The sequence below is a fragment of the Lepidochelys olivacea genome (assembly GCF_965140295.1).
Source record: "Lepidochelys olivacea isolate rLepOli2 genome assembly, chromosome: 2".
NCBI lineage: Eukaryota > Metazoa > Chordata > Testudines > Cheloniidae > Lepidochelys > Lepidochelys olivacea.
Window position 1 is genome coordinate 170,075,697 of NC_140412.1, and position 23,002 is coordinate 170,098,698.

At 39.7% G+C, this 23,002-nt stretch overlaps 1 protein-coding gene across 7 annotated transcripts in view; it reads left to right on the forward strand.

Moving 5' to 3' along the window:
* The window catches only part of TNS3 (tensin 3), a 343,602-nt gene that overhangs the window by 258,483 nt on the left and 62,117 nt on the right, over nt 1-23,002 (forward strand). For all 7 annotated transcript variants that reach the window (XM_084621461.1, XM_084621462.1, XM_084621463.1 and 4 more), the window contains 3 exons: nt 14,552-14,721; nt 15,122-15,248; nt 15,346-15,429. In XM_084621461.1, the coding sequence (XP_084477587.1) occupies nt 14,552-14,721; nt 15,122-15,248; nt 15,346-15,429 (381 nt within the window). The remainder of the gene's footprint in view (nt 1-14,551; nt 14,722-15,121; nt 15,249-15,345; nt 15,430-23,002) is intronic.

Here is a 23,002-nt window from a genome sequence, read left to right on the forward strand (position 1 = left end):
AAATGGTGTTTTTAAAATGTTAAAATTCATAAATACCTAATCAAACTTTACTTTTGAACATGAAATCTTCACCTCGGATGTTTGATTATCCTGAGCAATAAAAAATCACTTCAGAAGTCCAGCAGTACCCATAAAAATTTAATTGTTAAATGCTGCCGCAACAAACTAACATGCCCATTATATTTTGAAATTCAGAAGTAATCCACACAAAACACAAATGTATGACAGTAATCTAAGTGATCATGTACTTGTTTAGTCACGCATAGTAGGCAGTCCATAAGAATGGTAGAAAAATAAGTTTACTAACTGATCCACACATGTCCACATCATCTTCAAAGTCATTGCCTTCTGAGGACCATTTTTCATACTGTTCGTTTATTCTGACACCCAGGCCTTGCAATCTCTTTTGTTGCGCTCTTTACATTTTTCACATGTACCTCTCTTACCCTGGGGCACAGGAATTTCTTGAAAATATTCCCCAATAGAGTCTTTTTTATGACTTGCAGTCATGGCAGGTGGTTTTTCCATTTCCCAGGTGTTGAAATCAACGCTAGAGGCAGCATGCACTCTGAAGAATGTTGTCCTTTCTTCGCACAGCGTCCTGCATGATACCACAGAGTCAAAAAACCTTGCAACACCCAGCCATAGAGTCTGAACGCACTGGCGCAATGAGTAACAAAGCCATTCCTTCAAACTTGCCCCAGGAAAACCTGGAGTTCAGGAGTCAAAAAGGGTCAATGAGAAATTTCACTTCCTTTTGGTTCAATTATTATTTTAATAAGTTGGGGGGGGTTGGGGAGAATTAACCAAAGACATAGTCAAATATTCATCCATCTCCTGTGAGCCAAGATAAGCCTGGCAGAGAGCAGAGAAACAGAGAATTCCAGTTAAACAATGTATTTACCTGTTAGTAAAAGCCCTTCATTAGACTGACCCCCACCCCAAAGTCTGGTAGTGGCCCTAGCATATCTTAGATTGTTCTGTGGGCCTAAGTTATGGAATCCTTTCTGGACAGCCATATAGCCTGGAATTTCTGTAGTACTACATGGTGTAGCCAACATGCTCTTTCTGCCCACATAATCTCTCTATGCCAGGGCTTGTGAGGGGGTCTCAGAAGGCAGCCACATGGCTGTCTTCCATGCTTCCTGTGTAGAGAGGCTCCTTGGCTCTTTATGCTGTTTTGTCCCTTTTACTCGGCATATAGGTGCTGGAATGGGGGTGAGGATGTCATCCAAAATGTGTGAGTGTGTGTTTGAACTTCAGAGCACGTAGTAAACTGATATTTATCTACCTTAGGTTTTTGATATACTACCTCACATGAGAAGTTCTGTTACTTGATTGTAGTCAAACAGATGTCAAGATAAATTTTCATTTGTGTTTCACTATTGCCAAAAATTTTTTTTAGCTGTTAGACATTACCATTGTCTGTTGTGAAAGGACAGTGTTAAAATTATTTAAAATTTCCAAAGAGACTTATTTTTGGAATACTGCTTGAGAAATAAAAGTAATGTACTGAATGAACCCATTGTTGAAACAGTGGGCAAGGCTTCCTGAGCTCCATCAGAAAGGAGTCATCCGTTTTAATTTTTACTAATCCTAGTTTACTATATTTAAATCCCAAAATCCGTCTGCCACCCTGACATTTTAATAATACCGCCCATCACACATTTGTCCAATATGCAGGCAGCACATTATTTTTGTGTGCTGAATGAGTATCTTGTCCAAAGAAGTAATCCGTTACATCCCATTTGTGCCTGGGACCATGGACTTCATATATTTATTCTTTTGATTTAGAATAAACCAACACCACATGCACATAAGCTCTGTTCACCTTGCCATTTACTTTAAAATTACACAAAAGTACCTTTCTATGAAGTGCTAATACCCCCACATGTTGGCCTATAGCACAATCCAGCCAAGTATGTTTCGAACGTTGTACTTCGACGTAATAATCATTGTGATTTTTTCATTAAGGATTGAAACTGATGTAAAGCTGCCTTCTGTTTAGAATTACTTTTGGGAATAAATGCGTTAGTTCTTACAGTTTGGAAGTGAAAGCTTTATCTGCATGGTTCCACTGTAAGTTCTTACTGCTCTCATAAGCCTTCTAATGTTGTTTAGCTTTGTAAAAACTGATTTGCTGTTGGCTAAAGGCCAGGTCTGAAAATTGAACTGCTTTCATCTCTGCATTTCAAAGAGTAGGTATAACTTTGTGTTCAGCAAAAGCAGAACATCCAGTAAATACAGTATGTTGCACATATCTCAGCTTAAACACCTTGCTTTTTCTAGCAGCTGATCATTATAAGATCAATCACGTGGACACTAAAATGAATTGTAGGACTAAGTGATTACATGTTAGAAAATAAAAAGATAAGGAGTACTTGTGGCACCTTAGAGACTAACCAATTTATTTGAGCATAAGCTTTCGTGAGCTACAGCTCACTTCATCGGATGCATACTGTGGAAAGTATAGAAGATCTTTTTATACACACTGTCATAAATATAAAGGGAAGGGTAAACCCCTTTGAAATCCCTCCTGGCCAGGGGAAAGCTCCTCTCACCTGTAAAGGGTTAAGAAGCTAAAGGTAACCTCGCTGGTACCTGACCAAAATGACCAATGAGGAGACAAGATACTTTCAAAAGCTGGGAGGAGGGAGAGAAACAAAGGGTCTGTGTGTCTGTCTATAGTCTGTCTTTGTCGGGGATAGACCAGGAATGGAGTCTTAGAACTTTTAGTAAGTAATCTAGCTAGGTATGTGTTAGATTATGATTTCTTTAAATGGCTGAGAAAAGGATTGTGCTGAATAGAATAACTATTTCTGTCTGTGTATCTTTTTTGTAACTTAAGGGTTTGCCTAGAGGGGTTCTCTATGTTTTTGAATCTAATTACCCTGTAAGATATCTACCATCCTGATTTTACAGGGGGGATTTCTTCATTTCTATTTACTTCTATTTTTATTAAAAGTCTTCTTGTAAGAAACTGAATGCTTTTTCATTGTTCTCAGATCCAAGGGTTTGGGTCTGTGGTCACCTAGGCAAATTGGTGAGGCTTTTTACCAAACCTTGTCCAGGAAGTGGGGTGCAAGGTTTTGGGAAGTATTTTGGGGGGAAGGACGCGTCCAAACAGCTCTTCTCCAGTAACCAGTATTAGTTTGGTGGTGGTAGCGGCCAGTCCAAGGACAACGGGTGGAATATTTTGTACTTGGGGAAGTTTTGACCTAAGCTGGTAAAGATAAGCTTAGGAGGTTTTTCATGCAGGTCCCCACATCTGTACCCTAGAGTTCAGAGTGGGGGAGGAACCTTGACACACACAAAGCATGAAAAAATACCTCCCCCCACCCCACTCTCCTGCTGGTAATAGCTTATCTAAAGTGACCACTCTCCTTACAATGTGTATGATAATCAAGGTGGGCCATTTCCAGCACAAATCCAGGGTTTAACAAGAACGTCTGGGGAGGGGAGTAGGAAAAAACAAGGGGAAATAGGTTACCTTGCATAATGACTTAGCCACTCCCAATCTCTATTCATGCCTAAGTTAATTGTATCCAATTTGCAAATGAATTCCAATTCAACAGTCTCTCGCTGGAGTCTGGATTTGAAGTTTTTTTGTTGTAATATCACAACTTTCATGTCTGTAATCGCGTGACCAGAAGAAATTGAAGTGTTCTCCGACTGGTTTATGAATGTTATAATTCTTGACATCTGATTTGTGTCCATTTATTCTTTTACATAAAGACTGTCCAGTTTGACCAATGTACATGGCAGAGGGGCATTGCTGGCACATGATGGCATATATCACATTGGTGGATGTGCAGGTGAACGAGCCTCTGATAGTGTGGCTGATGTTATTAGGCCAATAATAATAATAATAAACGATGGTCACATAAACATCACCCTATACCGGAAACCTACTGACCTCTATTCCTACCTACATGCCTCCAGCTTTCACCCTGACCACACCACACGATCCATTGTCTACAGCCAAGCTCTGCGATACAACCGCATTTGCTCCAACCCCTCAGACAGAGACAAACACCTACAAGATCTCTATCAAGCATTCTTACAACTACAATACCCACCTGCGGAAGTGAAGAAACAGATTGATAGAGCCAGAAGAGTTCCCAGAAGTCACCTACTACAGGACAGGCCTAACAAAGAAAATAACAGAACGCCACTAGCTGTCACCTTCAGCCCCAAACTAAAACCCCTCCAATGCATTATTAAGGATCTACAACCTATCCTGAAGGATGACCCAACACTCTCACAAATCTTGGGAGACAGGCCAGTCCTTGCCTACAGACAGCCCCCCAACTGAAGCAAATACTCACCAGCAACCACATACCACACAACAGAACCACTAACCCAGGAACCTATCCTTGCAACAAAGCCCGTTGCCAACTGTGCCCACATATCTATTCAGGGGACACCATCACAGGGCCTAATCACATCAGCCACACTATCAGAGGCTCGTTCACCTGCACATCCACCAATGTGATATGTGCCAGCAATGCCCCTCTGTCATGTACATTGGTCAAACTGGACAGTCTCTACGTAAAAGAATAAATGGACACAAATCAGATGTCAAGAATTATAACATTCATAAACCAGTCGGAGAACACTTCAATTTCTTCTGGTCACGCGATTACAGACATGAAAGTTGTGATATTACAACAAAAAAACTTCAAATCCAGACTCCAGCGAGAGACTGTTGAATTGGAATTCATTTGCAAATTGGATACAATTAACTTAGGCTTGGATAGAGACTGGGAGTGGCTATTTCCCCTTGTTTTTTCCTACCCCCACTCCCCCCCTCAGATGTTCTTGTTAAACCTTGGATTTGTGCTGGAAATGGCCCAACTTGATTATCATGTACATTGTAAGGAGAGTGATCACTTTAGATAAGCTATTACCAGCAGGAGAGTGGGGTGGGGGGAGGTATTTTTTCATGCTTTGTGTGTATAAAAAGATCTTCTACACTTTCCGCAGTATGCATCCGATGAAGTGAGCTGTAGCTCACGAAAGCTCATGCTCAAATAAATTGGTTAGTCTCTAAGGTGCCACAAGTACTCCTTTTCTTTTTGCGAATACAGATTAACACGGCTGTTACTCTGAAACATGTTAGAAAATGCAGTTTAAAACTCCAAATTTTGGCTATGGAAGCAGAACACAGTCTGTTTAACCAATTTAATTTCTTTTTGTACATCTGATACAGCTGCCTTATTTTGTTCCTGTGTAATGAGAATCCAGTATTTCAAATTAAAAAGTAGAAGGAAAGCTTTGAAGAACTGCTTTGTATTCAAAATTCTTTTTGTGTTCAACATTATTCCTGTAGTTATCTGCAGATACAAAAAGAAAAGCCAGGTTGGGAGTCCTCTAAATGTCAGGTTTACAGTACACGTGTCAGTCTGGACTCTTTCTGATGTGTAATGCACATTGCATAGTTTTGTCCAGACTTTTCATGAACACAGATTCTGGAATCTCTTGATATTTAGTCTACAGGTCAAGATTTCTTTCTTCTGTATCACAAGTTTGGTGTGTTCTATCTCTGTCTTGCTATCTTTCTGGGTAGGTGTGGATGTGATTGGTGATTTCATGGGGTATAGCAGCCTCTTTTGTGAAAAAAGTGGTTTTCTCTTAATTTAAACTATATCAAATATACCCAGTTTCATAGGCACTTCATGAATAGGTGTACTAAGATATTAAAATATGGAAGAAAATATGTACAAATTCAAAATGTGTGTGGGACTACTGGATTGTCCTTTAAAGGAGGCTGTTTTATGCTAGCACGATAGAAGGGAAAGATTTCATATGGAAATCTTCTCAGTTTAGAGAGTGCTAGTTATGATTTAATAAGTAGAGCAGAGGACTGGGAGCCAGGGCTCCTGGCTTCTATTTCTGGCTCTGCCATTGACTTGTCAGTGTGACACCTTGACAAGTGTTTAACCTATCCATGCCACAGTTTGCCCATCTATGTAATGAGAATAATAAAAAGTGATGTGGTATATACCTCACATTCTGTTGTAAGAATTCAGATCCTCAGATGAAAGATATAGGCAAATAAATACTAGTAAACCGAAGGATGAATTACTTAGCCAAATGCTTGGGACCAGATGCTGATACTCTTATCCATGTTACTGATTTTTCCCTGAAAGATCCTCAGGGATTTGAAAAAGCAGTGTTTAGATTCTACCAATTTTTATTCACCCAAATTTTTCCTTTTAGGACCCAGGAATTTTTTCCAGGGGAAGTAGATGAGGCTGTGCTGGAGGACCAGGGTCAGCAGGCCAGTAGCAGTAGCTAGGGTCCTCACCTGGGTTTTAGGACAACACCCAGCACAAGCGCCCCCCCCGCCTGAGAAGGGATTTGGACATGGATCTGCCACCTCTCAAATGAGTGCCCTAACCCCTGGGCTGTGGGATATGCTGCTGTGGGGTTCCTTCAATCTCCCCTGTTGAAACTGTTGCACGTGGATAAATGATTTTTTTAAAAATGGAGCCGGGGAGTTGATGCTAGTGTGAGAGTGTTCCAGTGAGAGTTTAATGGACGGGTGGTGATTGTTAATGTTGTGGTGGAAATCTATCAGGGAGATTAACTCATCTGTCCAGAAGATGAAAATATCATTGATGTATCTCAGTATATAATTGGCTTCATAGTGCATTTGTCCAGAAATTCTTCTTCAAGGTGGCCAATTGAAGAGGTTGTCATATTGGGGAGCCCTCCTAGTACCCAGGGCTGTTCCCATGGTTTGGACAAAGTGTTTGTTGTTGAATGTAAAATTGTTATTGGGGAGAATGGAATGAATGAGTTGGCAATGTGTTTGGGGTTGATATATGAGGGCTGTCCATTATCTTGTAAATATTTGAGATAGGCAGCAATACCATAATTGTGAGGTATGTTGGTATATGGGGAAGTGAAATCCATGGTGGGAAGGATGGTGTTCTGAGGGAGGTTATTAATGTGGAGTTTGCTGACGAAGTCGGTTGTGTCCTGGAGGAAGCTGGCCCTTTGTGCGGGAGTGGTTTGAGGATGGTTTTTATGAATCCCGATATTCCTTCAGTAAGAGTGTTGTGACCAGATATGATGGGTCTGCCTAGGTTCCCTTATTTTTGTATTTTAGGAAGCATGTCGAACGTCCCTGGGGTGGGTTCTTGGGGAATGAGTTTATAGAGTTTCTCTTGGAGCTGTAGTGATAATGAGAGTGGCCTATTTCAAACAGTTGGCAAGAAGGTGTGAGTAACAGTAGGGGGAAATGAGTATGGGGGAAATCTAGGTTTAGGTTTTGTCAACTGTTTGAAATGGGCCATTCTCATTACCACTACAAAAGTTATTTTTCCTCCCTTGGTATCCTACTGTTTATTGAATTGTCTCGTTAGACTGATCTCACACTTGGTAAGGCAACTCCCATCTTTTATACCTGGATTTATACCTGCTCCTGTATTTTCCACTCCATGCATCTGATGAAGTGGGTTCTAGCACACAAAAGCTTATGCCCAAATAAATGTGTTAGTCTCTAAGGTGCCACAAGAACTCCTCGTTTTTGCTGATACAGGCTAACACGGCTACCACTCTGAAACCTATTTCCTTTCAGGGAGTGGAAGGTTAGATTACTAAAGATAATAACTTTACAAAAAATTGACTAAACTTCTGAAATGTAAGGCTCAGACCATAGTATTTTCATGTCACTGGCTATGTTTCCATAGCTTGAGGCTCAATGCTTTTAGTATGGTCAAAACATGGTATTTGTCATTTAGCAACATAAGATTTAAATATCTTCAGAGAATAAGATGACATTATTCATCTGTGCAGTTATTTCACTGGGAACTGCATTTAGGTGGATTAGACGAAGAAGTATAAATAGGAACTTGTAGAGCAGAACATGTTCTTAATAATATTTGGATTTCTTAATTAAATGAACCTTCATATGCAAACACCACCAAGTTCCCTATATTGTATTACAATTCATGCTGTATGTCAGATCTGCTCCACAGTATCATCACATACCTATAAAAGCATTTGAACCAAAAATTGCCATGTACAATAGTTATGGAAGAGGAAGTACTGGAAGTAAGTCTCCATTGTAAATGTAAGTGCTTTAGTATTGGAAGTAAGTCTCCATTTACACCATTCAGGAATTTCATTTAGGCAGTGAGTTACAGTGTCAGGAGAGAGGGTCTCTCATGTCTGTGCAAAAAGCACTTATGTTGATTTTTTTCTTGGCCTTGTCAATTCTAGCTTACGCCTGTAATTTTTTATAATCAACAATATTTTATTGTGTCAAGAAAGACTTAATGCACTCCAGCTGTGCAAAACACAGGCTGAAAGGTGCTAATGAAGAAACAACTCTAAACACACATTTGTTCAATACATAAACAATATATGCTGAATAATATGACTTAGGAGCACTTAAAAATGATGGCAGTTTTTAAAACTTTAAACCAAATACAGCTTTGTTTCCTTGAGATGACTGTAAATTTAAAGAGAGTTGACAACTTTAATGGCTAAGTATAAATCAACAAAATTCATCTGTACTATAAAAAACTTGATTGGTGATTGTTTATTTGTGACTGGATTAAAAAAACAAGATTATAAGGGAGTTTGCTACATTATTTCTCCATGTTTAATTTGACCTATAGCTTCATTCCACAGTGGTGACCACTAAAATATTTTATAATTTAGTAGAAAGATTCGGAACCCCCTTCTTCCTGCTCAGAAACCTTGGTAAAAATTTATCAATAGGGAAAAAGAAAACATGCTCAGTTTAACCTCCCTATTGTAATTTACTTTGTAAAAATAAACTATAAAGACAGTTTTACGGTTGAACTTGGAAGTGAAGTTGGTGGTATTTCTGTTTTTACATATATATTTTATAAGCAATAACTTAATTTAGATGTATGTCCTTAACTGGAAAACTACAGTGTGTGTGTGTCACTGTCTGTCTGTGTTTGTGCATGCGTATGTGTACACAAGTGGGAAGGGAAACCCTGCCATCTTATTAAAGGTGCTGAATTGGAATACAGCGCAACGGGGTCCTATTCCATGAGGCCTACAGATGAGCAAATTCTATGTAGCGGCTAAATTGTCATTTATTTGTCGTGGCAACCTAGGGAAAGTGAAAGTTAAGAGATTTTCAACCAAGAAATGCTGTTATGCCATTGATTCCCGTGTGAGTGGTTTGGTTCCCAACATACTGAAAACAGTTGTTCAAAGTGCCCTTTGTCAGGTGTAATTAGCTTTCCTTTGATAAATTGCTCTTGTAAAAAGATTTTTAGAAAGGGAAAAGTGATACTTAGTAATGTAAATTAAACCAAGACTGTTTAGTGTCCTGGAGAGAAATTATCCCCCTGTGGAGGTGGGTGGCACAAGGCCTATGTGCCACTCACATCCCATTTAAATCCTCAAAATAGGGCTTAAAGGGGGTACAGGCCCCTCTGCGGAGATGAATTTCACCCCAAATGAATAAAAATGTGTTTTTTCACCCAACTTTGTTCTTTTTAATGATTTGTTCCAAAAATCCAATTTCAGAACAATGAAGATGAATGTATGCAGTTGCACAAAGCCCACTGAAGTTAAGGATCCCTCTTAACTTTGCTGGGCTTTGCGTCAGGCTGTTGGTTAACTGTTTTCACAAACAGGAGAAGGCTTTTAAAAGTTTGTGATATCTGGCAGAACTATATTTTCCTTACCTTGATGCTCTGTGCCGCTGACCTGTACCACTGCCAGCTACAGTAGTCACTATTAAAAAGTCATCCACAGTTATTTCCTGTTGTAACTATAAGGACAATTTGGGCCTGATGATTATCTTTCCCTACCTCGCAATGGAAAACCTAAGGGAGAAAAAAATCATTGAAAGGGTCTACCTGAAGAGCGTCCTCCTGAACTGGTCCATCTAAAGGTGACAGTATTATAACACGGCTGTTACTCTGAAACCTGTTATTATCTTCCTTGCACCCCTATACAGAACTGTCTCTGGGGCTAGCCCATAGACCCTATGGATCAAGGGGAAACAACCAGACACTCTCTTATCTCAGTTGTCATTGTGGTAACTGATAGTAAATGTTGACTTCTTAATGGTGGCCATTGTACATGCAGTAATCAGAAATTTAACATACATGGAGATAAAATAGAAACCTAGCTTAGTACTATGGAATGAATACAGTTCTTGTAGTTTAGCCCAGATAACTACTAATGCATCAAGTAAAGCAATGCTGTTAACCAGCCTTTGCAGACAGTTTTTTTTTAAATGGTAGTGCTCCAAGAAAGCTAAGCAGTTAAAATACCACAGATAAACTTTTTACCACCAGCCATCCTACCATTAGATGTATCCTTAGCAAAATGATAACCATCTGGCACTGGCCTGGTGCCAGTTCTGAGGAACACTATTATTTGATCTTTACAAAGATAAATAATATCTGTATCTAGCTGGGGGGTGGGGAAGGAAACAAACAGTATACAAAAAGCACTCTCAAAAATAAACACACAGTCCTGGGTTAGGTCTGAAGCTCTGCCAAGCTTTTAAGACAAATTATAAGGAAGAATAGTAAATGAGGTGACCAAAGGAAAAGTTATTCCAGCAACTCTTGACTCAGAGCACTTTACACCTTGTTAATTGAAGAATGCAATTTTTTTTTAAACAGATAATTGTAAATAAACAAATGCCCGATGCCTTAAATGGGGAAGCTTTGGAAAAGCTTCATAATACTGTTCAGTACGGGTCATCTTACTGTGGCATGCTCTGATCACATTACTCCTGTAAATTCCTTCTATGGCTTTTCCTTTCTTTCATCATTACATTCAAAATACTTGCCCAGGCTTTGCCCAGATCCATGCCAGCTCCCATTGCATTTTACTCCCCATCTCTCTCCATTTGTCTCTCTGCATCCTCTAGTCTAACTTAGATAATGTTTTGTCCATATCAGTCATCTCATTAAATCACTTTTAATCAAAAATAGCAAACATTTCCTTGTAGAATATTTTCCCATGTTCCACAAGGTGGAGCCCTGAAGTTTACCTACCTAGTTTCAGAGCCTTCACAGTTCTGGACACATGGTGGAAAAGAATAAAAATGGGTCTTTTCAATAGTTTTCACAGAACAACTCTGGGTTCTCACTGCAATCTTTTCTTTTTCTTTTTAAACCAGTAGCTCTGCCAGAAAGTTTAAGACCTATGAGCTATGTGTCAGAAGAAGAGCTTGTAACTGCTGTGATGGGATATTCTGGGGAAGTACTGGGATATGTATGGGTTTTATGACACTCACAAGCGTTGCAGGTTATGCTGACAAAATGTCTAACTTCTATGAAGTCTCTGTTCATATCGACTATGGACAGGTGGCCCTCTGTGAACCACATATGTGGCTTCATAGAAGTTACCTTATTAATCTCATGGAACATCCCTGATGAAATACAGCTCTTATTAAAGTTATAAGCAAAATCCATTCAGACATTTTGGGGTTAAATGAACATAAACCATCCTTTATTCAGCTTTTAAAACAAAACAAGGAAATGTCCAGTGCAAAAAATATGTTAAGATTTTAGAATGACATTAGTAAATCTTTAACTAATTAGTTGATGGTTGGAAAATGGATGGAAGAGAGAAGGGGCACCATCCAGCATAGCATAAATGCTAAGTAGTATCACTATATGAATGACAATGACTTCTTTGGTGAAGAGTCTGATCCTACAAAATGCTGAGCACCCCTATAGGCCTGGGCACCCTCAGTTTCAGTCAGGACTGGTGCTAGCCCATTGGGGGTCCCTAAACAGGAATATTTTTGCCACCCCCCAATACTAAAACAGGCAAATACTTATAATAAAAAGTGGATGGGGTGGTCCCTTGAACTGCACGGGGCCCTAAGCAGTTGCTTAGTCTGCTTATGCCTAGCGCTGGCTCTGGGTCCAGTAGAAATTTTGGACACATTGGGATTTTTCAGAGGGCACTTAGCATCACTCAAGATGAGTCTGCAAAGTGGTTATAATTCCCTGTCTGTGAAGTTGTAGATTTTCAAAGGCACAAAGGGAAATTAGGTGCCTTGGAAAGTCAATGAGAGTTGGGCACCTTCTGCCTTTGAGTAAATGATAAGGGGAAATTGAGCTTGCAGAGGGAGATTTTCAAAAATCTTTTTCTTTCTGAAATTCTACAGTCATGGATTCTAGCTGGAGGAGAGCGAGTTTGTTTCTAAAATTTTGAGTTTAATGGATATGTTTTTTTTTGTGACATGGCTCTTTAAAATGTGAGCAGTATTTCCATTTTGCAAAGGCCTTGGCTACACTTGCAAGTTAGAGCGCATTAAGTCAGCCCCAGGCGCCCTAACTCCTGAGGTGTCCGCACTGGCAAGGAACATAGAGCACCTGGACTCTGCAGCTGGAGCGCTCCTGGTAGTCCACCTCCACGAGAGGCATAGAGCTTGCTGCGCCCTGGCTGAAACACCGGGGTGTCAACATTAGACAACATTTTGCATTACTGCACTGTGATTGGCCTCTGGAAATGTCCCATAATCCCTTGAAGTCAAGTGGCCACTCTGGTCATTGTTTTGAACTCGGCTGCAGGCATGCGAATATCCTCTTTCAAAGCTCCATTTCTGACAGCCAGCATGCTTATCTGCTCCGTGACAAAGCAAACCATTACTGTGGAATGCTCCTGCTGCAGAGGCAGGTATGTGTGAGAGAGAGGCAGGGGTGGAGGCTGATGTTGGGGTTTCCCTCTTCTCCCTGCCGCTGTCTGAACTTACAAGACAGCAGGCTGACACACTCTCTGCCCCCCTAAACACACTGTTTCTCCCTCCACATACACACAACACACTCCCTCTCACACTCTACACACGCACATTTGAAAAGCATGCTGCAGCCCCTTGCATACTAGGATAGCTGCCACAATGCACTGCTCTCTGTGGTGTTGCAAGAGCTACTAATGTGGCTACACCACTGCGCTTGCAGCTGACAGTGTGAACACATGGCAGCGCTTTCCCTGCTGCTGTCTCCAAGGGCTGGTTTAACTCCCGGCGCTCTATATCTCCAGGTGTTGCCATGCCCAAAGTCTTAATTATTTTTAAAGCCATATTTCAAAAACAGCTTGTCGTAGGATGTTCAGATTTAAATATAGATGAGATGAAGCTGAGTGTGTTAGCATGTTTTGGGTAAGTCTGGCTGCTAATTTCAGAAGTTATATGATAGGGGTAGGATTTTTCAAAAGTGGTGAGCATTGACCTAATTACTGTTACCGAAGTCAATGGCAAAACATTCATTGATTTCCATGGGAGCAGAGTTGGACAACGCTGAGCCCTTATGCAAATCCCACGGTATAACTTGTGGGAGACATTCTGCCTTTGATTATCAGCCTCCAGTTTCCAGTGATGTGTATGTATATATAGAAGCTGCACATGTATATTTAAGCAGAATCTGACTCTTAATTCCTTCTGTATTGCACTGGGAGCCCAGTCAATGTTTTAATGTTGCGTAAAATATTCTTTTTCTGTATAACGCCTGTTTGTGATATCAGGCATGGTTGGTTTTGGTTTTTTTAAATGTGTATTGATGCAGTGTGGTCACACCTTGCTACCCTAATGAAAGTTAAGATACACTGTAGTGCAAATTTTTCTGCTGTCTGATGGATCTCATATTTCTATTATTGCCAGCAATTACAGACTAGAAAATGGATGTGTCCGTAAAGTACTTTTTAGGAGTATATGCAATTTCAGCTGCAGCACTCAGTAGTATCTCAAGTACTGCATTAGACATTTATTCTTTTTATGCTGACTAATCAGCAAGAACTCCTGTAGCATCCTTTTGGTGTCTTGAATTCCCACAATAATGATGAAATAGGGATTGCTTCCATAGCCACTTTCCGAATTTTTTTTTTTTTAAACAGATGCTACTCCTCACTCACCCTCTATTATCAGTTTACTGTCTTGGTTTATTCTGCAATGCTTCATTCCTCAGTCATCAGAAGGATGTGACTTTTCTTCGTTACATACATAATAGTCTAGCTGTTGTGAATATTTTTCAGTACAAATACTGTAAATGCACCATATTTGATGATATACATATGAGCTAGATTCACCCTTGGTGTCAGCAGGGCACAGGCCTCTGGTGGCTAAAAGTCTGTCAGTCTATCTATCTGGGAGATCACAGCACTGGGCAGCAGCTGCGACTTCACCTCCAAAACCTGGTTGGCATGTCCAGAAGGTATTGCCATTGGATACCATAAACGACCTCTACTGGTGGGATTCCATCCACAGATAAAACTGACCTCTCCCAGCTTAATCTTTCTAGAAAGGGCAGCAATGGAAATATTGCCCAGCCTTCTAGAACTCAGAGCACTTTGCAAATACAATATGTAGCAACCTGGGTCAGCCAGGTTGAATCTAACCAAGCATCTTCCTCTGTTGTTATAAGCAAGTAACTGGGAAATCTCACGGGTGACTGAAGACTGTCAATCACTTTTGTTAAAGATATTGTGGTAAATAACTTGACTGGCACCATGTAGTAGGCCTAATGAAACTAAGATCTTGTGTGTTTGTTTATTTATTGTTGTATTATTTATTTATTTGCTGCAACAGGTTCACCAGGAGACGAATCAGGGGGAAGAATAAGGAAGTTAAGTCTTGGACAGTATGACAATGATGTTCCAGGGCAGCCACCATATACCAGGTGTGGCTGGATGAAAACTACTGCTATAGACCAGGCTGTAAATCCAGGATCACGAATTGCTGTAGGGGAGACCAAAGAGGTAAATAAGAAAGAATTATTCAAGAAGGGGTGAATGAATGGCCAGCATAGAATCTCAAATTCAGGAGCAGAGTCAGGTTACAAATTCCCACGTTGATAAGCAGAAGTTGAGCATATTATGGGGTTTAGTGCATGATTTGCCATCCCTGACAGTCACTGGATATAAGAACAGAACAGTCATATTCATCAGAAAAAGACTTTAACATAGACTGGGACATCCATCTCTCTGTGTGTGTGTGTGTGTGTGTGTGTGTGTCTTTGGTGTGCTGAGATCTCTCCATTGGAAAAGTGGATCAGATTATATGAAATCTTGTATAATCTGATGAAAAATGGCCCGCTGTACTGTAGAGGCTTGATGAGATTTGCCACACACTCATTTTGTTGTTTTTCACCTCTTCTAGATGAGTGTGGCACGTTACCAGGAAGACCTAGATGAAGTAGACAGGGGAATCTTCTCACCAACCAAAAATGGGAATGAAGCTGTTCCACCAACCCCAGCTTTTCCAGTGTCACCAGAGACACCATATGGTGAGGAAACGTTTTCATCATTTACTTTTCATGAATGTGTTACTTTTAGCATCTCAAATTTATGGAAAAGGGTTGTTTGATTTTCTTTCTCTTCCAGTGAAATGTCCCCCACATTACCTCCAAATGAGTCCACCTGGTCAACAGATCAGTAGCCCACCTGAGATGTACAGAACTGAGCATGGTAAGAACCATACTTCCGTTTTTCCTTTAGAGTGAAACACACCCCTGTATAGAAGCCTCCCACATCTGGCCTTGTGCAGGTCATCTGCAGAGAGAGGTAAAGTTCACCCTTGTTAAGTACTCTGTGCAGTGCCAGAGCAAGCAATTGATAATGCACAATCATCATTGTGCCTGCACAATAATAATTTACTAATTTACTAATCTATCAAAATAGTATTATCAGATTTTTGGGTACAGTTTTTGCAATTTATTTAGGCACTGTCTACATGTGAGGAGAGCACAATAATTGTCATTCCTCTGTCAAGTGAAACAAAGGATGGCTTTGCTCAAGTCAAATCACATCCTAGCAAATTCAAGGATATTATTATGAGTTTAAATAAACAGTCTTTCATATTGCATGGTTGTTTCCAATCAATGATTGCTGAGGGAAAGGGAAAGGGTCAGTTTAATGTGATCTTGTTGTAAATGACCAGAAAAGAATTCTTTTGGTTGGCCATAAATCTATTCTAATGTAAACCTGGTGTAAGCAGCTCCTGTAAAAGGTGCCTCCATCTTCCCTGGCATAGGAGTCATTTCAGGGGCACAGCAGGGAAGAGATGTACCAGGCCTCCACTGTCATAAGGTCTCTTATTTAAGGGTGTTTTAAGGCCTAACCTGTGCATTTTTGCACCTTTCTATGTTTGGATTTCTTTTAAGTTCAGCCTAATATCTGAATTTTCCCAGGTTACAAAACCTGTAAATTTTTTGTTACCCTTAAATTACTGATGTGTACTCTTAGCCTGAACTCCAACTTAATGTAATGTTTTGTCTAAGACTAAACAGAACTTCCCATCTCCATGTCATTACCCGTTATATTTGGTGTGACTTCAGTCTTTCAGAATGTTTTTTCTTACACATGCATAAGAATCTAAAGAGATTAGTTAAACTAACAAAGGATTTTGCGGGGTTGTTGGGCTGATTTCTAACTGATGTACATAAAGGAGCTGAGCAGACACATGGTGCTGTGACTTTGACCTAACCTACACAGGTTAATTCCTGTATGTTTCACAGAGAAAAAGTGATGTGATATAATCACGCAGGATCAGATACTACTCTTGGTTACATTTATGCACCCATTGCAGTCAATTGTCTGTGTAAACAAGATACAAACTAGAGAAAATGTAATAACTTTTAGTGTAAACAAGCAGCATTGTTTTTCATCCACTTACTGTGCCAGGAATCAAGAATTCTTCGAGATTAGTCTCCCGGAGCCTTCCTTACACATAACCAACTGGACCTGAAGAAGAGCTCTGTGTAGCTCAAAAGCTAGTCTCTTTCACCAACAGAAGTTGGTCCATCCACCTGGTCTTTCTGCATCCTTTTAGGATTCCTTTCTTATTAGCTGTATAAATTGGGTGGACCACAAAAGTGTAAGAAGTTTGGTTTCATTCAAATAAACACAGAAAAGATTTGGTTGTTTATCTGATGCTTACAGAGAACCATCCAGTTTGGAAATCAGACTAGAAATAATATTCCTTGTAAGATTTCCAGCATCTCCTTGCTTTGGCTAAGTTGGGAATAATGCAAGCATAACCTCTGTGTTTTGGTGTTTCTGTTTTTGGGTCATGTAAGGAACATGGGGTTCAGAGAATCTAACAAAAACTAAAAATCAAATAAACAGATGCTACTTCTTGAAAGTTCAAAATAAGTTGAGTGTGGTTACGTTTAAGTATGTTCGTTCAAGAAAAGAAATAAGGATTAAGCGGTGAGATTCAGAGGTGGCTATCGCAAACATCTCCTACTAGCCCCAGGTGCTCAACACCTGTGAAAATCAAGCTGAACATACATTGAATTCTGCATCCTTATTACATTACTTGTTACTTAGGATGATCAGAAAGGGTTCATAGAAAATAAGGCCTGATCAAAACCTTTATCCTGCTTCAGTCTGAACCTTTTATTGAGATTTGAAACATTTTGGTTGATTTCTTTTTTTGCATTTCCTGATGTCCGCAAATGGAAGTACCACAGTATTAAGAGGAACCGATAAAAATCTCATGAGATAATCTGTCGTCATGAGATTTCCAGCCTAATTTTGCATACAACAGTTTGTATGTCAGGTGGTTTGTGTGATGGTATATGATTGCATAAACTTGGTTTTGCTTCTCTTTATCAAACCTCTGGTGTTCTCTGAACAGTGGGAGTTATGCCAACAAGATAGCATATTTAACTTAAGTGTGTTTCTTGATACAGTGCATCCACCATTATCAGAAGTTCAGTTATCCAGAACCCCACAGTCATGTTCCCAATCCAGTGTCAGATAACAGGGCTTTCATAAATGGATGTGACTTGTCCAGTGCTGTTTCTTCAAGGCAGGGAGCCCAGAAAGTAGAGAGTTGTGGTGGCTGAAACTTTTATCCACTTGAGACCATTAGCCAGCTTAGTCCCTGACATACACACAAAGTTTAATGTACAGCAGCTTTTAAATTGAAGAGCTGAGGTCAGCTCAGATCTCCACCACCTCAGTTCCTTCTCTGGTGCTCAGTCTTCCTTCCCATAAGTCAGGTGGCATTGGGTAAACTGGACAGTTTCCTGCATGATAGAACTTGTTGGCTGTGCACTCATAAATCTGCAGATTTGGCACCTTCCATTACTCAAATCCTTGATTACCCAAAGGGTTTCCCCTTGGACCTTTTGATTTGCACTTTATTCACAGTGCAAATCTTCGCTGGTCTGAGGCTTATTGTGCACTGTCTTTTGCTGTTTGGTAAAAGTGAAAAAATAAGTTAGCTGTACCCACTCTTTTTCGCCAATGTAAGTGTCATATTTTTCCCTGTACAAATGGATTTTAATAAACACAAGGAAAGATGTAAAAACTGCTGTGGAAAAAAAAAAAGCATGGAAATGCTGTGTTTGGAAAGGTGCCAAAATGACTGACTACTGAAGATCCTTTCCCCCACCCCCATTCTGCCCCCAGTTGTGTTTATTGGAATGTATCCAAAGGAGTTTAACCACACCCCTGTAGCTGAAAATACATTTCAAAGGTATACATCCACATCCAGCTATGAAAACTAGGGTAAAAGTAGATTCTAGGCCCTCAAACACTGTCTTCTTTGTGACATTAAACTTTATAGGCACAGTATTTGCACTTGTGCATAAAAAATGATAGAATTTGCACGCGCACACACACACGCCTGTTAGCATGCACAAATCAGGCACAGATTAAAATGTGATTTGCTTAGATAAATTGTTAGTTGTGTGCATAAATGGTAATACATAAATATCATGCACACGATGGTTTGGGTACACACACACAGACAAGATTGAGGCCTCTTTGCACTGTGGGTCAAATTCTGCTCTAAATTTCATGCATGAATTTCCATGTATAACCGAAGTGTTGTGTACACTTTTCTGAGAATAAAATTTGGCCCTCTATATCTTAATGACCTCTTTTGCTATTGACTATAAAAGTCCAAAGTTAGTTCCCACTATATAAAGTGGGTGCCAGTTAATAGTAATCCCAGTATCAACAATTTAGGTTGATAGCAACATTTTGCCAGGAAATGATCCCATCTCATTGAGTTCAGTGTTAACAGGACTCAGATACTGGCAAAAGACAAGCTGCTTATTAACAATTTTTCAGAAGGCTTTAGCCCAATGCCAGTTTGCAGGTCTGCAGCCAGAGAAGGAAGTTCTGGGGTTGCACTGTACTTCTCCCTGCAGTCTCCGAGAGCTCCCTGCCCTGGCACTGGGAGGCGAGCTCAGAATGTGCTAGCAGTTCCTTCCCTGGCTGCTACCCTGCAAACCTTCCTTCCACTTATTGGTAACTTCCAGATAATGAAACTTTTTGCTGGGAACCGAGAGGTTGCTAATAAGTGGAATCCACTCTGTTTACATTGATTTTTATTATGAAGGCTGTAAGACTTAGGAGACTTTTCCTCATGTTGAAATGTCTTGTCAATAGTCTTTTTGTCTTGTGTTGAGTGGGTGTATCATTGACCTGACATCTCATTGACCTGACATCTCATTGAGAGGAGACATGATAGAAAACATGCAAAGGGATTATACAATAAGACATTAGGTCCCAAAGTGCTAATCCATTGTTTTTGAGAGACAAGGCAGTGAGGTAAATTGGACCAACTTCCATTGTTGAACATTTGTTCAACAATTTACTCTTAGATGTTAATTAGACGTCAGTTTTGCCATGCATCATCTGCTTTAAGGCCTATTAAGGTCAAGAGCATAGGATTTAAAGAAGGAATGGTTAAATGTATAGACACTGAGAACATCCACAGTTGCATTAGGTAGGCAATGGGGGGGGAAAAAGTAGGGCTATAACCTCTCATGTTTTAGGACCTAAGCCCTCTGAAGCTTCTGGTATTAGTCACTGTCAGAAACAGAATAACAGATTACATGAACCACCGCTCTAATCTAGTACAGTAGTTTCTATATTCCTGTGTAACAACAGCTGAAACTATTTGAACAGTAGTATTGTGTCCTTTACCTTTTGTAAGGCATTCAGGTCTTTCTGGTTGCCTAGGTAATACTTAAGTAGTAGCAAACAATAACAACAACACACGCTATAATAATGTCTACAGTAATGAAGCAATTCTGCTACAGGGTGCAAGATTCCTGTTTATGATTCAGATGCAGTGGCTTTGCCCTTTACTCGGTTAACTCTTAAATGGTTTCAGAGGAGTCCAGTCCAAGGTAAATATACTTCTGAGGTCAGCTTCTGCAAATGAATTACAGTTTACTTATCTTGTCCTCGTCTACTGAATGTTTTTTAAAAGGGCCATGTTTAGGATTCACCTTGGCAAATTTGTTCATTTTGCTTATGCGTTCTACCCTTTCCCCAAGCCTGTGTCTGTCTTGTCTATTTTAGACTGTAAGCTCTTGAGAACAGGGACTGTCTCGTGCTCTGTGTTTATACAGTGCCAAGCAAAATGGGGCCTCTTTCTTGTTGGGCCATAAGCACTACTGTAATAAATATAATTGATGTGTTAGACATCCAGAATCCATTGCATGTCATTGGGACACTTATTTGGATGCCTAACTCCCTTAGGCTTCCTTTGAAAATCCCAGGGGTAAACTCTTAAACGTGGATGTGAATCTTCACCCTGATCCAGACACATCCCCATAGCTCTGCAGAACTTCTGATCCAGGTCTGTACTCCACATCTAATCCCCCGTATCTAATTCAAATGTTTTGGAAAATTAGCCGGATATTTTTTGGCTGGCATGAAATATCTGTGATTATGAGCCCATTCTGGGCATAGGGAGGAGTAGATAAATTTCTCCCACGTGGTTTTGCTGGTAGAGAATCACACCTACACCTTGCCTATGGGTTTCACAGCTGTTTCCTGACAGCAGAAGTATCTGGAGACGGACAGTGAGACAGCCCAACCTGAATTAATAAGGCTTTAGCTAACAGTGGAAACATTTTAATTTGTAATAGGCTATTTAAATTACGGTGTGGCTTAGGAGATAGAGCACTGGCCCCATACCTGGGTTCTGTTCCTAGCTCTGCCAGTGGCCTTTCAATCTGTTCCTCAGTTTTCCACTGTAAAACAAGGATAATGACACTGCCCCCTATGGTAAAGTTCTTTGAGATCTACTGATGAAAAGCACTGTATGTAAGAGCTAGGTATTATTATGGTATCGCAACTCTTGTACCATTTTTAAGCCAGTTGGAAGCATTCTCTTGCAGCAGACTTGCACAATGACAGTGTCCCCATGAGATTACATCTAGCAGGTTCAGCAATGTCAAATGCTAAAGCTAAAGATAAAAAACAAATCCATACACATTTCATAGTGCTTCTGAACTTGTGAAATTTGCTGCGGTTTGGCTGAATAAACGCAGTTTCCTGTAAAAATGTGGTTCTGCTCCAAAAAGGGATTCTTTAGAAATGGCTTTGTGGGACTCCAACTGTATTGGCTTTCATTGATTCACATCAAATGTACTCTCATTTTATTGACTGCCAATATGCAAATGGCTCAGAAAGTCAAACTCTGTCTGCTCCTTCTTACATACCATCCCAAACAATCCAGGTTCTGCTGGCAAAAATAGGCCTTCAGTGTTGCTGTAAATGGTTTTGCAGAGGTATCACTGATTAGAACTCAGTAAAAATTCTGTTGAATGTGCCAAAGGAGGAATCTCCCCCTGACTTGCTCTCTTTCTCCCTCCCCCAATATTTTTCTGTGGCTCTGCAGGGCTAATGAATAAAAAGCAAAACTATTAAGTAAGAAAGTACCATTTTTACATAGCCACTTTTCAGAACAGAACCACACTTTAAATTGCTGCATCATCCATTGTTGTGCAAGGGCCACTGTCAAATTTGAACTGCATCAGTTTCCCCATCTATAAAATAGAGGTAATCATGTTTACTTTTCCTTGTAAAGTACATTGAGGTCTTCAGAAAAAAGGTGGTATTTAAGTGTAAGTTTTAAAAATTATTATTTAAAGAGACGACTCAATTCAAACACCCCTGAACTCAGGAAAAAATTACTGCCTGATCTTCGGCCCATCCCTAATTTTTTATTAGCTGCAGTGCAGGATTTCCCATAGTTCATGTTATTCAGGATTTCCCATAGTTCATGTTATTCAGAATGTCTGTAGCTGTCTGATTTGTTTCTTTCAATATTTTTTTTCTTCCTTCCTTATTGAGAAAAACATTCTTGAAAGACTACCATCAGTGCATGTAATGTCAGTGCAGAATAACACACTGGACTGTTTGTATATTTAGAAACAAAAAACTGTTGTCCTATAGGCAATGAGGAAAAGAGTCAATACAGTGGCATAAGGAGCTATGGCAGAAGCAAATAGTTCTTTAAATGTCTGTTTAATCTAAGCAGAATTTGATTTTTATTTTTTTATAATTTCAACAGATAATATCAATGTAGATTTTAAGCATTTTTTTTCCATTTTTATCTATTCCAAATTTTCACAGTTGAAGTTGGGGGTCTCAGATAACTATTTAATGACAGTGGACATTCAGATCAAACAAATTAAAGCTTTATAATAATTGAAACATAAATTGTCAACATCACATGTCAAAATATACAGACTAAATATCCTTAAATTAAACTCCAATACATTCTCAAACAGCATTTTTCTTATTTTGCCTATCTGTAAATCATTAATGGAAGTACTTTTCAGTGTGTTTGTGTGTATACAGTGCAATTGACGTTTACCAACATTTACTCATAAAAATCTAATCCTTACAAGCCTAGCTATGTCTCATATATTTTATGGCCAGAAGGTACCATTATGCTTATCTAGTCTGACCTCCTCCTGTATAAGACTGGCAATAGAATTTCACTTAGTAATTGCAGCATCAGGCCCAATAACTTGTTGTTGAACTAAAAAATATATTTTCGAAGACATCCTGTCATGTTTTAAAGACTTCCAATGATGGTGTCTCCACTAAAGCTTTGTAAATTGTTTCAGTGGTTATATATCCTTACTGTAAAATATATGTGCCTTTGTCAGTGTTCCCTCCCCACTCTGAACTCTAGGGTACAGATGTGGGGACCTGCATGAAAGACCCCCTAAGCTTATTTCTACCAGTTTAGGGTAAAACTTCCCCAAGGCACAAA